We start from the raw sequence: 14,650 nt of genomic DNA on the forward strand, positions 1-14,650 counted from the left end.
CTCTTCTTTCAAGTATAATCTTGCATGTAACATGATGGACTTAAATGCTTCCAGATGCAATTGCCTTAGAGATCTCCCATGTATGTGCTTCAGTAAAACAAGATTAAAGACCTTCTAAAAGGGGTATATCTAGTCTAACCTGTGAGGGAGAAACTAGTTATATTTGAATGTTTAAAAAAACCCAAACAACTTAATTTTGCAAAGACTACAATTGTTTGCAGGAAGTAATTTAAGCTTTTCTGTTGGTCTTTAGCTGGGATAAAGGAGGTCTTCTGAATTTGTGAAGGTTGCACTCACGACAGTAGATTTAGGCGAGTCCAGTTAGCATAAACTGAGCCAGGTTTCACTTCTGGTGTTACGTGTAACTTGGCAGAGCTGTGTGGGAGTGGTAGCGCACTGCCGTGCTCCTCCTGTGCTTCCAGCAAACGCAACGCATGCTTCGTGCTCTGGTGTAATCCCTGCGGACTCCTTGCAGCCCTGTGACTGCTTGGCTGGTGTGGGATCTCGGTTATTCCAGTCCTAACACCGCTTCTGCCTTCCTGTGACTTGCGTGGTTATACTGGCTTTGGTAACTGAACTGAATAACTGAAACGCACCGTTTCCGTGCTGGCTCTCCGAGTCAGAACAGCAGCACGGGTAAGGTATTGCATCGCTTCTGGAAAGGCGGGTAGCCCACGTCTGCAGATGACGATGGCTTGCCAGAGAGGTGCTGCTTCGATCCCAGATCGTGTTTTTCCCAGCCATCTGGAGATCTGCAGTTATTCAGGGGCTGAATTCACAAAGCAGAGGAGTTGTTTGCAGCCGTTGCTGCGGACTCGCTGCGGTAGCTGGGAGCAGTAAGTCTGTGCAGCTGACATGCATGCTTCTCCACAGTGGGTGGCTAAAACAGGTTTACCTGACCTTTTGGATCCCTGCGGTGGGGCAGGCTGCTCTCTGCTGTGTTTATTCCCCTGTAAACTCCTGACGTGTATATTCAGCCGTTAAGTGGACACCACCATCTTCTGTGTGGCCCCTCCCACCCCTGTGTTCTTCCCAGTTGCTGCTGTGTTTGTGCCTCTGCCCTTCTGGGTGTTCATTTTGTCTGACTTGGTCTGTCGCTTGTTCTGCCTGACATTGACTTCTGGGTCATTGAAATGAGATTTCCTCCTGGGATCTACTTTGTTTTTTGCAAAGTAAATCTGTTGACTGCCTCTGTGAATTCAGCCTGGTCTATCCTGAATGCTCTTTGTATCTGCTTGTTTTTCTCTAATCCTCTAACCTGGCTGCTGTTTTTTCTCCTCCCCTCTGTCTTGTAGAGAGGTCTGAAGAATGTGTTTGATGAGGCTATCCTAGCTGCCCTCGAGCCTCCGGAAACTCAGCCCAAAAGGAAGTGCTGTATATTCTAAACTTTCTCCTTCCCCTCTTGCTGCTGCTTCCTCTGTCCCACTTCTGTAGAAACCTGGTTTAAAAAAAAATGAATAAAATCACCTTGATTGAAAGCTGTTGTGTCTGCTTGCCATCTTAGAGCAACCTCTGTATTAGCTCTTGGACTGAAAACAATACTTAAGACCTTTAGTAAAACTTTGTGACCGTGGAACACGAACTGGACTCGCTTAACTCTCTGCTGCTTGGGTTGCCAGATGTGGGTAGCTTTATAATTCAGGCTGTTGGGGGAAAGGATCTGGTTACATCATTATTTAAAGAAAGATCAAAAGAGTAAGACATGATGTTTGATCTTCCTGAATCCAGCTGGAAGAAACGATGCGTGTTTTTTTTTCGATTTCTACTTGTGACTCTTGTTAACTGTATTTGCATGACAAAAGTACATGAAACGGTGATCTGCAAGTTACGCTGTAATGTGAAGGGTTTTCTGGTTCTCCTTTGTGCAGTGAGATGTTTTTCTGTTGCTGTTGCTTTGGCTGTCTGTGCTGTAGTGGAGTATTTGTCAGTCCTTGCGGGGAAGGAAATACCAATGTACTTGCTACTGCTTGATGAACTGTTACAATTCTTGCTTTCACTAACATGGTAGACCTCTTCATTTCAATAATAGATCCGTAAAGCCTGTTACTGTAAGATGTAAAGTTGCTTCCTACTCTCATGCTTCTGATTTTTATTGTTTTAAGAAGAAATCATCAATTGTAGCTTGTCTTTAAATTTTGAAATTAAAAATTGCAGTTGTTTGTATAAATGACTGATGAAGCTTTATTCCGATTTGCACTTTCCTGGCTTCACTTTAACACTTAATGCCATGTCCAGAACCTGCTTCGTACTCCTCCCATCCCAACTTCTCTTGACACCATGCACAGCTTCTGGGCTCTGCCTGGCTGCTTCTAACCATCGGGTGTTCGGGGCCAAAAGCCTGACCAGAGCGTGTGGCGGCCCGATTTATCGTTGCATGCTTGCCTTGTCTCTTCTCTCCCCGACACACGACGGTGTCTGCACTGCTGGACCCGGCGCGCTCCAGATCGAGCGCTTCCGTCAGAACGCGGCACTTCCACCTTTGTCGTTGGCATGTGAAATGTGTTAGTAGCCAACTAATCGTAAAAAATTGGCTTAAGGAAATGACTTTGGTACGTGTGTTCTGCTTCTTGTGAAGTATACTGGTCTGGCCTCAAAGGATTCGCGTTCCTGTTCGGAAAATCAGCTGCTGGTCTAAGGAGCTGCTGACCTCAGCGACGCGGCTTGGACAGAGCCTGGCTGAGCAGAGGAGGCTCTGGGAGGTGTAGATGGCAAACCTCGGCTCGTCGTTAGAGGGGTTTGTCTGCTGCTTGGCTTTCTGTGGTTTTGTTTGTGTGAAAACTCAAAAATGAGACTGCCCCTTTCTCTCTCTGCCCCTTTTCAGAAAGGCCTAAAGAATGTATTTGACGAAGCGATATTGGCTGCCCTGGAGCCTCCGGAGCCGAAGAAGACTCGCAGGTGTGTGCTGCTATGAACGTCCCTCCACAGCCCCTTCTGCAAAGCTGGTGTTTGATGTCATACTAAAAGCAATGTTTAATTCAAAGTAAAGATACAAATTTTTAAATTTGTTTTCGCAATAATGACAAATGCCCTGCACTCCCATCTCCCCCACACAATCCCTGTGTGAGATGAGAATGTTAGTGTTTATTCCCCAACGCCCCTTCAATTCAGTTAAACTAGTTAATTTTGAGTAATTATCTATTATCAGAAAACACTGATCAGTACTAGTTTTTTATTTTGTTTACTGTTTCTAATTTTTTTTGTTTAAAATCCAGGCATGCTTGTCATGACTTTTTCTGTAACAGACTAATTCTAGGCTGTTTGACTGAAGCCTTGTCCCTTACACCAGTCTGGCAAGACCTTCTAGGGCTGTTCTGCAGCCGGCAGCCTGGGTGTGAGCAGACTTTAGTACTAAAGACAAATACAGGAAAGTAACATGTCCCAAGCTGGTGCTCCTCTAAGGAGGAGTGTAGAAAATGTATCTGCATCTCCTCTGAAGTTGCCTTGTATCTCTTCCCCTGGCTTTCCACTGTGCAGATCATAAATTTCTACCCCATCCTCTTAAGTTATGAAGCCTTAGGAGTAGGAGAATCCTTTTCTCTGGATGCACCATCAGACTTGAAACTAGCTTGCCAGTCTCTTCCTTAATCTTTGACATCATAAGCTTTTGTCACGTGATGATGAAATAACTGCACCTTTTAAAGCATGCCCAACTGATTCAGTTGGCTTTTAACAAATCCATCTTCTGCCAATCCATAATTATTAGAGAAACGCTTACAGTGACCAGCATACACACTGCTGTTGGGACACTCCGAAGGGGCCTGGGGTGTGTTAAAACGAGTTTTGGAGCTGGCCCTGGTGGTGCATCTCTTGCTGGATGGTTTGGCATCCTTTAGAGAGGGGTGGAAGGATAGACCTGTGTCAGGAGGAAGGAACTGCCAGGAGAGGTTTCTAATGTTTAGTGTGGCACCATATAGGGACCAGGTAAGGGAATCCCCTTTTTCTGCATCGTGCTTGTAAGTAACCCCGAACCTGTAAGATGGGCTCCAGCCCGCTGAGGATTGCGTGCAGAGTCTTCATGCAGACCCACTGCAGTGTTGTAGGGATTTTACCAAAAATATATTTTGGCTTGCAAATTTGAAGTTTTTTGAAGACGTAAGGAATCTTCTTCATCTTCCAAAATTCCGATTTCTTGTAGACTCATTAGTGTTGAACCAATGCTTTTTCATGTCTAAGTTCTTTGTATATGCATTCTTTTCAGATGTATTAAACATAAAGTATCTTCACAAGCGTGCCTGAGGGTAGTTCTTTCCCTTGACTTTCTCTCGAGTGTGGAGGACTTGTAAATATGGCTTTTATCCCTTGGGATCCCCACTCTCCTCCTTGCAAGTTTATTTGGGTCTTTCCATAATGCTTAATCGTGTCAGTCCTTGTCTTCCTTCATCTCTGCTGCTGGCCTCAGTTCTGTCAAGATTGCTTTCATCTTTGATGCAGAGTCTTTGCTGTCGTACCCAGCTCTGAAGAGAGGGCACGGTGATTCTCAACAAAAGGAATACTCGTTGTGCATGTTCCCAAATATTAAAAGTTAGCTTTTGGGGGTCATGGGGCTCTTGCACCTCTTCTTTCCAGAGGCTCGTCTTTGTGAAAGTTCCCTGTTTGCAGGCAGATAGCAAAAGCCTGAAGGGGACAAGTGGCATCATACACATCTCCCTCCCCAAAGCGCACAGAATTTGACACCTTTTTGTTAATTCTCCAAAGAAATGGTGAAGTCTTACACTGTTGATGCATATCTTATATTAATTATTAAAACACATTCCAAAGAGCCTTATGAAAGGTCGTTTTCATTTTAAGAAGCTGACTTGTGGGTGCTGTAATCCAAAAGCTTAGTGTTAAACATGTGCTTTGCACTTTCCAGAGTGATTAGTGCTGCTGTTCAACTTTGCAGTTCAGTTTTTAATTGCTGCCTTCTGTGGGGAGGCTTGGCTGTGGGTCTGTGCATCCCAGTGGAAAGTACTCCTGGTACTCGTGGTGCTTAGTGACAGCTGAGCGTTGATGGTTGCTCCGTGTGCTTACAGCAGACTGAAACAGGCTTCTGCACCTTCTGATAGCTAAACCGAATTCATACATCGAAAACTAGCAGCAGGACTGGTGCCCAGGGGAATGCCTGCATGAAATCAGGCAGGAAACCGCCTCTGAAGTGGAGGGAGAACCCTTTAGGACTTCTGCTTCAAGTGGCAGGGTTACACTGTCAGGCTTTTTCTGTCTCGGACGCACCGTCACATGGGGATTGCCTGCAGCTATCTTGTCCCTCTGCAGACGTTTTTCTGGCAGTGACCTGTGCCAGTCCTTTCGTGCAGGTCCATTTGGCTAAGGAGCGAAGTCTGTTCTGGTAAATCGGTGCCACAAGGTTAAACCTGGCTCTGCAGGGAATCCTGGAGGTGCTGGGTGATGGACAAATGTCCTTTTCGAAGAGCGGAGCTGTTTCCTTCCATGATCCTGCTAGTACAGAGCTGTCCCGGTCCAGACTGGGGACGAGATGCTGGAATTGGTTGAACTCAAGCAGCCGAGCTTGTGGGCTTTTTCACATCATGCCTCTCTTCTCTGGAGCTCAGTAGTGAGGTCTCTCCCAGGCTGGGTGTGTGAGATGTGCTCTGTGTTGCCACATTGTATGAGCTTCTCGTAAGAGCTCCTCAGTGACTGTGTCCTTCCTGTGTCAAGGCGCACAAAACGGGCAAAGGCAGGCAAAGCCACCACTTTCTTCCCCTGCTGGGACCGCCGTTTTCAGCTTGCGGATCTGAAAGCAAAGGTTTTGGAGGCAGGTGGGAACACTTGGCTCTTCCCTTGATGCTCGTATGAGCTGGGACTGCCTCATGTTACTGCTTTTACAACAGAAGAATTGCCCATGTGAAGGTGGACCCGCAGCTCAGGGCTGTCTTCCTTCTCGCCCGTGAGGGTTCTTGAGGTACCTGTAGCAGCTCACTAGCACAAATAGTACATGAGGTCTGGGCTGGCTGCTTAACTGACTGCCACATGTGTTAATGATGTCTCCTGAAAAGGGACGAAAATCTCTGGTGGGACAGCATCTGGGAATGACAGTAACATTGCTCCAAGGACTGGAGGCTGCATGGAAACTGAAGAGGAGCTTCTTGCTTTAATGGCTGGGATGCACAGCGATTTCTTAATGAAATCTTTTGGTTATTCATGTAGCTCTTCTGCTAAACAGCCACTTCTCCCAGCACAAGGAATAGGGTAGTGATTTCTGGGTTTCGGCTGGCTCTCAGGCCAACCTCCGGTTCCTACTACTAGATCAGTTTTGCTTAAAAGCAGGTAGTGAGCAGAGCTGTTGCTTGTGTGGGCTGCTCTGAACGAGTGGCTCTGTATCTTCAGCAGCGGCTTGTTGTCTCTGGAGCAGTGATCATGCCCTTTCCCTGCCTCGGCTGCATGTTACCGTACCATCCTCCACATGAGCTCCATGAAGCTGCACAGGGAGACGACTGCGCTCACTGATTGCACGGAAATGTAACATCTTGCAGGATATGTTCCTGCTGAACTAGTGGACTCTGCTGCCTGTTTTTCATGGTTAAGCTGATGCCAAAACAACTGCAAGGGAGGAGGTAGGAGAGCAGATCTGGCGTAGAGGCTTAGGGAGGAGGTGGGAGCACGCACACAGTCTGACCAGTTCAGCTGTATCGGGTTAGACACCTGTATTCTGTGGTGACAGACAGCATGAATCAGTTTGTTTTCCCACTGTGCTGTTGTCGACAGAGTTGAAATATGGAAATTGAGGACTATCAGCTAAATAGGCAAGGAGTTAATGTGGAGAAAAGTCCGGCCTCTCTTGTAAGGGACGTGCTCGCATCAGTAATCCAAAGCAAGAGGTTGGACTCCAGGGTTGATTACTGGTCGGAAGAGTGCTCCAGGGCAGCAGTTACTTTCCTGAGCAGGAGATAACTTTAGGCACGCCCTTACTCTCAGTCCCTTCCTTGCTGATTTAGTTAGTATGTGGAAATTTCCCACTGTGTATGAGCTGATCTAACTAACCCTGCCTTTGCTGCAGCTCCTGATGCAGGCGTCGTCTCTGCCTGGCTGCTGTAACTCAGACTGGTGTGAAGCTCGTGTCGGGCTGGCCGGTGTTTTCCCTCTCCAACCTTCCTGTGTTGTGCCATCAGGAACACATTGGAGATGTGAGCTGCTTCGCGTTCTCCCTTGCCTGTTTTCCTGTGGGGCAGTGGGAAACTCTTAGCCTTGGAAGAAATGGTGCTACTGAACAGCAGATGCAGCTGCGGTCTTTTTTTCTTAAGCGTTCTGGCTTTTATCAGTGAGGCGGGCTGAGCTCTGCGGCTTCCCCAGGAGGATGTTCATCTGCTCAGCCGTGTTCTTTACTCCTCTCCTCCTCCCTCTCCTTCCCAATAATGTGCTAGTTCTTGCCATCAGCGCTGTGCATTATACTTACCTGGGTGTGGCCCTTATTAAAACGTGGGGAGGGTGTCGTGTAGGGAGAGATGAGCACGTTTGATAAGAACTCTGAGAGAAGAGCTCTTTGGAGCAGCTGCATCTTTACCAGCACCACTGAGTCACCCGGGCTCCGCAGCGGTTTGTTTGGTGGCATTGCCCACACCGTGGTACACCACCGGGCAGATGCTGCCCTTGCCTGAAAGGCTTTTCAAGCCTCGGGACGGTCCCCTTCATTGTTCACTGCCTCTGCTTGGTTGCATCTTGTCTGCTCTCCGTTTCTGAAGGGGCTCCCGGGAGGTAGATGCTTTGCTCTTAATGGTTAGGTCAGCTCGATGTGCAAATCTCCAGGCTGTCTGTACTTGATGTGCTCCGTTTCACATCCCAGAGTGTTTTTGGAATGTGCTAGTTGGATTTGTACTAGGTAAAACTGAAATGGATGTTGTCCTCCGGCGGCTAATGGAGTTCAGATCTCTGGGACCTGTCTCGAGTTAGTTTGAAGGGCCCCCTGAAAAGCATGCTGGGTTGCTGCTGGGTATGGTTTCACTTGGCAGATCTGCTCCTGCTGTCTCTGCTGTTTGCTGCTGTAGGCACAGCTAAAAACAGACTGATGATTTTGGCGCGTTCCCAAGAGGCAGCAATGTCCTCTGTTACTTGGCCACCATCTACGTCTCATTTTGCAGCTGGTAGCAGCTGCCTCCTTTTAAAAACAGACTTTGAGTGGGATTTGAAGAGCTGTTGTCAGCACTGCCCCTGACCCAGCCTTCCTGTTGCCTGAACTTCCACGCAGCACTCTCACCAGACAGCTGTTGTACGTGGGGTGCTCCTGGGGTCCGGTGCTGGGGAGCTGCACTGGCTGCCCATGCTCTGCTTCCTCGCTGTTGCTCCTATGCAAGCCCCGGTCTCCTGTCTGAGGACTGCAAGTCACCGTCTGGGTGACCAGAGACCTTCCTGCTAGTGAGTAGTAAAACAAATAGGGAAGATCAAGCATCAAAGAGGAAAGGTACTGCTTCAAGAACTGTAAGGAAGAATCCTGAAGTGGTTAAACTGAGAATAAATTGGTTGTAGCTGGTGAAAGGAGCAGGCCCCTGCTCCTGGCGGTGCATTTCTGCTGGGTTTGTTACCTTAGTCCCGAGGGTGATCTGTCCCTTTGAGCTGAATCAGTTCCTGAAACCCAGCCTGGGAAAAAAGAAACCATGAGCAGGGAGTCAGTGGTTGGCTGGAGCTCTCCCGTGAACTCCTGCCCGAAATGACTTGTCCAGGATTGCGCAAGGAACCGGTAGCAGGGCACAGGCTTGAGCTCAGCGCCGAGGTTATCTGAACTAGAGATCCTGCTGCCCCGTCAAACGCACTGCCAAGTCCAGGACCTCCTCCCTCTGCTTCCCTTGGGAGCTGGTGCCAGCCGACCCAACTCCTCGCTGTAGTGAGGTGAGAGAAAAATGTCATTTATTGTGGGCTTAGACCAGGATAAAAAGCCTGGACAAAAAAGAAATTGGCTTTAGCTCAGAGAGAGGAGCCTTGATGATGGGCGGGGGAGTGAAACTTCTGACGCTGCAGTAAGGCTCCTGTCTGAGGACTCTTGCATATAGATTCGGTATTTTTTTTTACTTAGCCTCATGCTGCTGCCCTCTGCCTGTTTCTCAGCTTTGTTGGAGGTTGAGAGTCACAAAGCTGTGTCTGATCACCCCTAATCCAGTGGTCCCTGGGAATTAGTGTCTTCTCCTTACCCCAAGGAGCTCTTGGGCTTGAATTCCCAAGGTAAGCCTCGAGAGCGTTGCTGCTAAGGACCAAATCGACACAGACCCTCTGCAGTGTGTGCTGGAGGCCTCTGGGACTGCTTTGCAGCAGGGACGAGGGCTTCCCCGAGCCCTCTCATCGCACCTGGTGGCAGAGGGAGTGTGCTGAGGTGTCCCTTGGAGTTACTGCGGGGCAGCAGCTGGGCGAGCAGATTTCGGTGCTCGGAAAGGGAATATTTAACCTGGCCAAGCCCGTAACTGGTTCTATTTCAAGCTGCCCTCTGGTGGTTTCGGACAGAAGGAAAAATGAGATGAAAAATCAGCCTGCGTGGTTGACGTCAGCCGCTCGTAGGAGCCTCTGCAGCAAATTGGGCCGAGCGCTCTCCGCACCACACCCAGGAGCTTCCGGAGCTGAGCCGCGCTCGGAGCAGGAGCCGGCAGGGTGGGACGCGGTGGGCTGAGCTCCAGCAGCCCCATCGGCCTCCCGGCTGGCCCGCAGCCCTGCCCAGGTCCTGTCTGCTGCTAATAAACCCTGGCGAGGGACCGAACGAGTCGGCTGCGAGGGTCACCCAGCTTGGCGTCTGCCTGGGAGGTGACTGGGTGTTTCAGGGTGAGGTGGTGGAGCACTGGGGCGGGAAAATGCAGGCGGAAGGCCTGACAGCAGCTGGGCTCTCTGATCAGAAACGGGCTCGAGCTCTGAAACGCAGGCGTCCTGTCACCTTTAATCCCTTGCCACCAGTATTTGTTCTGGGGTAAACTACATACACAGAAAATTAAACTAGGTATTTACCAAGTTCCTGACTTTTAGACCTGTGTGAAAGTACTTCTGTTAGTTTTGAATTTCCAGCTTTTCCTTGGGTTGGAAGAAATCAGGACCCTGCTGAGGGTTGTGTAGCGCAGCCTGGGGTTACTGCCTGCACCTACAGGCAGCGTGTGCCCATCTGCTCGCTCCTCCGCTGCCTCCGCGTGCTGCCCCTCTCACGCTAGAGCAGCGCCCGTCGGAGAGACGTAGTGGGAAGTGGGCAAGCAAAAAGCCGAAACCCCGCAACGAGCGTACTGGTCCCGGCTGCGCAGCCGCTGGAGACGCTGGTCGGAGCTGGACGGACGCTGTGCAGGTTTGTGTGGCTTGTTCCTGCCGGGCTGAGCCCAGATGCGCCCGCCCGTTGTCGGAGGGGCTGGTATTTCCCTGGTAGCGGTTACAGCGGGTGAGCTGTATAAAAACCTGGGACCTCTGCGGGTACCGTGCTGACATCTCAGCAAATGTTGCTGCTGAAGAGTCCAGCTCCTCTCTTTCCCGAATAAAAGCGGTTTCTGCACAAATCGGGGGCACTGACGACCTGCCAACGCTCAGTGTCTGGAATGACACCGGCGTCTCTTGTTTTGGGGTGATGGTGCTCACCGAAGCATACCTGTGGTTGCGTGGGGTGGGGAGAGGACTTTTCACCTTCACGCGGAGGGGAAGCAGTTGCGTTATCTGACGCCCAGCCCTGCGAAGGTGGGTGGGTGGTAAGAGCGCTGCGTACGCCTGCCTTCACTTTAGCATGGGATCTAGAGGGATCTACCCTCACACAGACGCGGCCTCCCCGTGCTCCCAGTGACGTGGTTACAGCTGAGGGAGCTCACCCAGGAGAAGCTGGCAGCTCTGGACCTTTCCTGAACGTTTTGGGAGCATCGGGTGGGCGGGGAGGTTCCCTTGCTGAGAGCGGCGGCAGCAGTGAAGCGGGTGGGTACCTTGCCCCCTCCTTCACGATGCTCTGCTGGTTTGAGGGGTTTATCTTGTGGGAGCCTTCAAGAAGTCCCGTGCTCCTGCGCCGTGCCTAGTCCTCGTTTGGGTTGTTTGTTTCCCAAATGTCCTCCCTCCCACCTTTCACAGTTTGGTACCCCAGCAGCCAAGGGGAACTCGCAATGCCAGCCCAGAGCTCTCACCAGGGTGATCTTCTGACTGCCTGATGGTTTCCGAGTTGTCTGTCTATCTGTCCTTCCCCTGCCTGTCCCAGGCCTGCGCTGGGTGCCTTCCTGGCAGCCAAGGGACGGCGTAGGGTGAGGAGCAATTCCTTTTCAACGCAGCTGTGGGCACCGAGCGAAACCAGAAGCATGCAGTGGCGGTTGGAAGCTCGCAGGGAGCACCTTCGTGCGCGAGTTGAGACCTGTCGTCTGCCAAGCGAGGTAAGTGGCTGCTCTGGCTCTCGAGGAGCGTTTCGTCCTTCCCACCCGTGGCCCTGCCAGCGCAGCCAGCTCCGTCCCGTGCTCCGTGCGGGCGGGGGGCGTGCAGGGCTGTGCTGGGTGTGGAGGGGATGCAGGAGCTTGCAGCGCGTGGAAGGCTTCCCCTGTGACCATGCTCTGCCTTCTGCCTTTCTCCTGGGGGGTTTCTGACTTGAGCACCCCTTTTAGAAACTGCTGAGGCATCGTCCTGGCAGCCAAGGGAGGACGCAGTGGCCGGGGCTCCGGTGTTCTGTGCTGGCAGGGAGATCTGGTCCTGTGCTGCAGAGGAAAATCCGCTCCGCTTTCTGAAATGGAGAAGCGGGAAGAGGTGGAAGGGCTGGTGGGCAGGCGGCGGGGGGAGGCTTTGATACGGTTGCGTGGTCGCTGCTTTCTGTTTTTATCCAAAGTTTGGATTTAAGAGGCGTCGGCTGGCCGGCCCGGGAGCGCAGCATCCCTGGCTTCGTCCCAAGCGGTGGCCACGCTGGGATGTGCAGGTGGCTGCTGGGGTCACCCCGGCAGCAGGGGACGTTGGCGGCCCCGGGGGGGTTGTGGCAGGTCCCTGGAGGCGGTCAGCCCTGCGCAGGAGCTGGGGCCTCCTGTGCCAGCGAAGGGTGAGCCACCGATGAGTATTGATTCCGCCGTGAGTTTGTCCTGGCCCTGGGTCCGATCCTGGTGGAGGATGGGGCCTGCCCTGCTCTCCCGGTGCATCGCTGCGTGACGGGAACTGGGCGCTCGGTGGCTCCTGTAGAGCCAATCGGAGACACCGTGGGCGTAACTGAAGTGGCACTTTGCTCGCTGTAACGATTTGCCTGTGAGTAGCTCTGAAGCTTGTCCTGCATTGCCCTGCCTTCACCTAACTCACCAGAGCACGTAGCAGCAATCGCAGCTTCCCAGCACCCCAAGATCTGGCTCTGAAGCACAAGAAAAAGCCTTTTCCACGGCGCTGCATTTCTCCGCTCGTGTTCCGCATCAGGAGGGGGTGAACCAGGCAGGTATTGCTCACTGTAGACACGGTTTTTACGGGACTGGGGAGCACTTGTGGTGTTTTTTGGATTTGGGAGCAAAGCAATGAGCCCACCCAGCTCTGCCGAGGATGGCCAGCTGCGTGTTTGTCTCGGGTGGATCGATCTGGGCTGCTGCACCGAATCTGCCGGCGGTACCCGGGCTCCGTGGATGCTGCGAGCGCGCTGACGCCTGCGGGACCAGCAGCCGTGAAGGCTGGCGCACATCTCCGCTCTGCCTGGCGTGGAGAGCATCTGTGGTGCAAACTGGGATCTCCGGGGAGCTCTGCCCACCGGCGCGGGGTGAGGCAGGGCCGGCCCCGTTGTCGCTTGGCGGTTGGGGAGCGTTGCCTTCCGCGCTGAGGCAGGGATTCGGCCTTTGCTGCCGGAGTTGGGCTCCCGTGGAGGCAACGCCAAGCAGAAGACCTTGCTGCACAGCAGAGCTGTCCTCCGGTGGGGTAGGCATCCTTATTGCTGGCTTTTTATTTCCTTTGAATTAATGAAAAGAAAAAAGGGGGGGGGGGGAGAAGAAAAATAAGTCTCTTGCGGAAAACCAGGGCCAGCTGTCCCAAGAGGTGCTCACGAACCTGGCGCTGACTGATACTTAAAGCCCTGTTAAAATAAACCTCGAAATGTTTTGCGCAATGTATTTTTCCTCCCTCATTTGACAAACGCTGATCACCCTGATTTGGTGTGTGCTCGAATAACAAAGATGGTGATTTGTCACCTACATGCAGCGGGGAACACGCGGGGATGGAGTCGGCTGCAAGAAATAATAATAATATATAATAATATATAATAATAACTTCTCACTGCTGCTCAGCAGCTGGGTGGTTATGGCCCGAGCAGCCAACCCCACCACGGTGTCCCACAGCCACGGCACCGTCCCCTTCCTCGGTCCAGGGCGGCTTTCCCTGGGGTCAGATCTGTTGTCCGGGATGGAGGTTCTCCCTCGTCCTGCTCACTCGCGTTCCCATCGCGTGCGGGGCGGCCGCGGCACCATCGCTGGAGCTGGGACTGGCCTCTGGGGCGAGCGGATCCCGCGGGGATCACCGCCGGGGTGGTACGTCTGGTGGGCAGCGTCCCCCCTTTTCCGTGGGTGCTTATCGCCCGCTCCGTGTGGGCGAGCTACCGGATGCTGGGTGACCTGGAAGGAGCTGTTTGGGCCCCAAAGCGGGCGCTGCTGGTGCCGTTCATGCCCGGGGAGCCCTGCGCTGCGGCGGGCTGTCCCTGGGGGGCTGGAGGAGGGGAGGGGGAAGCTCCTGCTGACGTCCCTCTGCCTTTCCCGCTCCCACTGGCAGCCTTCTCCGGTGGCTTGGTTCCCCACGTGTCCTCCCAGTATGCTCTGACCCTGTTCCTCTGCTGTGCCTCTAACCCCGTCCACCTGTCTCCTACCCTCTGCAACTGCTCCTTTTCCATCGATCCCTCCCTCCGCAGCTTCCTTCTCCCTTCTTCCCACCGTCCCTGTTTGGCCTTCTGTCCTTTTGAGCTGCCTCTTCCCAAATCCCCCCTTCCTCGGCGGGGGGAACGGTTTGTGGAGCAGCGTGGAGAGATGCCGGCCAGTAACGTCAGGAGATGGGGCCGGGCAGCAGCCCCTGTGTGCTCGAGGCTTCTTGCAGACGTCTCGGCGCGCCGTAGGATCTGCCAGCGGCTGCGCGTCCGATTCCCGCAGGGTCACGTAGCCTTGAAGCCTTTCGGAGAGTGGAAACGGTGCTGCCGAAGCGGGGCTGGCTGCGCCGAACCGAAGCAGGCGTGGGGAGAGCGAGACCCCAAACCCCGCTCTCAGTGGGGGTGAAGCTGCACCGGCTCTCCGGAGCTTTCCCAGGGGCTGAGAGTTGGGGCTGTTGTGTAGGTTTTTTGGGTTTTTTTTTGTAAGTGTGACACTCTTGTAGAGCCTTTTCCAAAAGGCAAAGCAAAAGTGATTAGTGTTCTGTTTGCTCAACCTTAACTACAGCTGAACAAACTTTGTTTTTCCTCCTTAGGAATTATTATTTGGGTGAAAATTAAAACAGCTTACTTGTTAGTGCCGTTACATAGTATCCTACGTTTTTCTTTCTTTTTACGTCCCCTTTTCTTTACGACCCTAAAGACGCTCCAGTGGGCTATGGGGCAGCAGGCTGATGTGGGTCCGGACAGCCCAAACGATTTTTAATTGAGCTAGCAGCCAAGTTGGCTGGGAGCACGGTGGAAACGTTAAGCCCCTTTCCTTTGAAACTGCTGATTTAAAAAATGAAAATATTATTCCTAAAAATAGTATTCAGCCTCTTCTGCGAACAGGCGAAGCAGATGCAGTGCAGGCAGCATCCTTGCTATCGTGAGATG

The 14,650-nt window shown here is 52.2% G+C and overlaps 1 protein-coding gene across 2 annotated transcripts in view; it reads left to right on the forward strand.

Annotated features, from left to right (window-relative positions):
* Nucleotides 1–4,226, forward strand: part of CDC42 (cell division cycle 42) — a 28,810-nt gene extending 24,584 nt beyond the window's left edge. Inside the window, exon 6 of one of the 2 annotated variants that reach the window (XM_075437264.1) lies at nt 2,822–4,226. In XM_075437264.1, the coding sequence (XP_075293379.1) occupies nt 2,822–2,911 (90 nt within the window). In that variant the 3' untranslated portion in view covers nt 2,912–4,226. Of the gene's footprint in view, nt 1–1,295; nt 2,171–2,821 lie in introns of those variants that run through there. The other variant, XM_075437265.1, reaches the window with a different exon arrangement.
* Nucleotides 4,227–14,650: the final 10,424 nt, after the last annotated feature.

Source organism: Opisthocomus hoazin, chromosome 16, assembly GCF_030867145.1.
Source record: "Opisthocomus hoazin isolate bOpiHoa1 chromosome 16, bOpiHoa1.hap1, whole genome shotgun sequence".
Taxonomy (NCBI): domain Eukaryota; kingdom Metazoa; phylum Chordata; class Aves; order Opisthocomiformes; family Opisthocomidae; genus Opisthocomus; species Opisthocomus hoazin.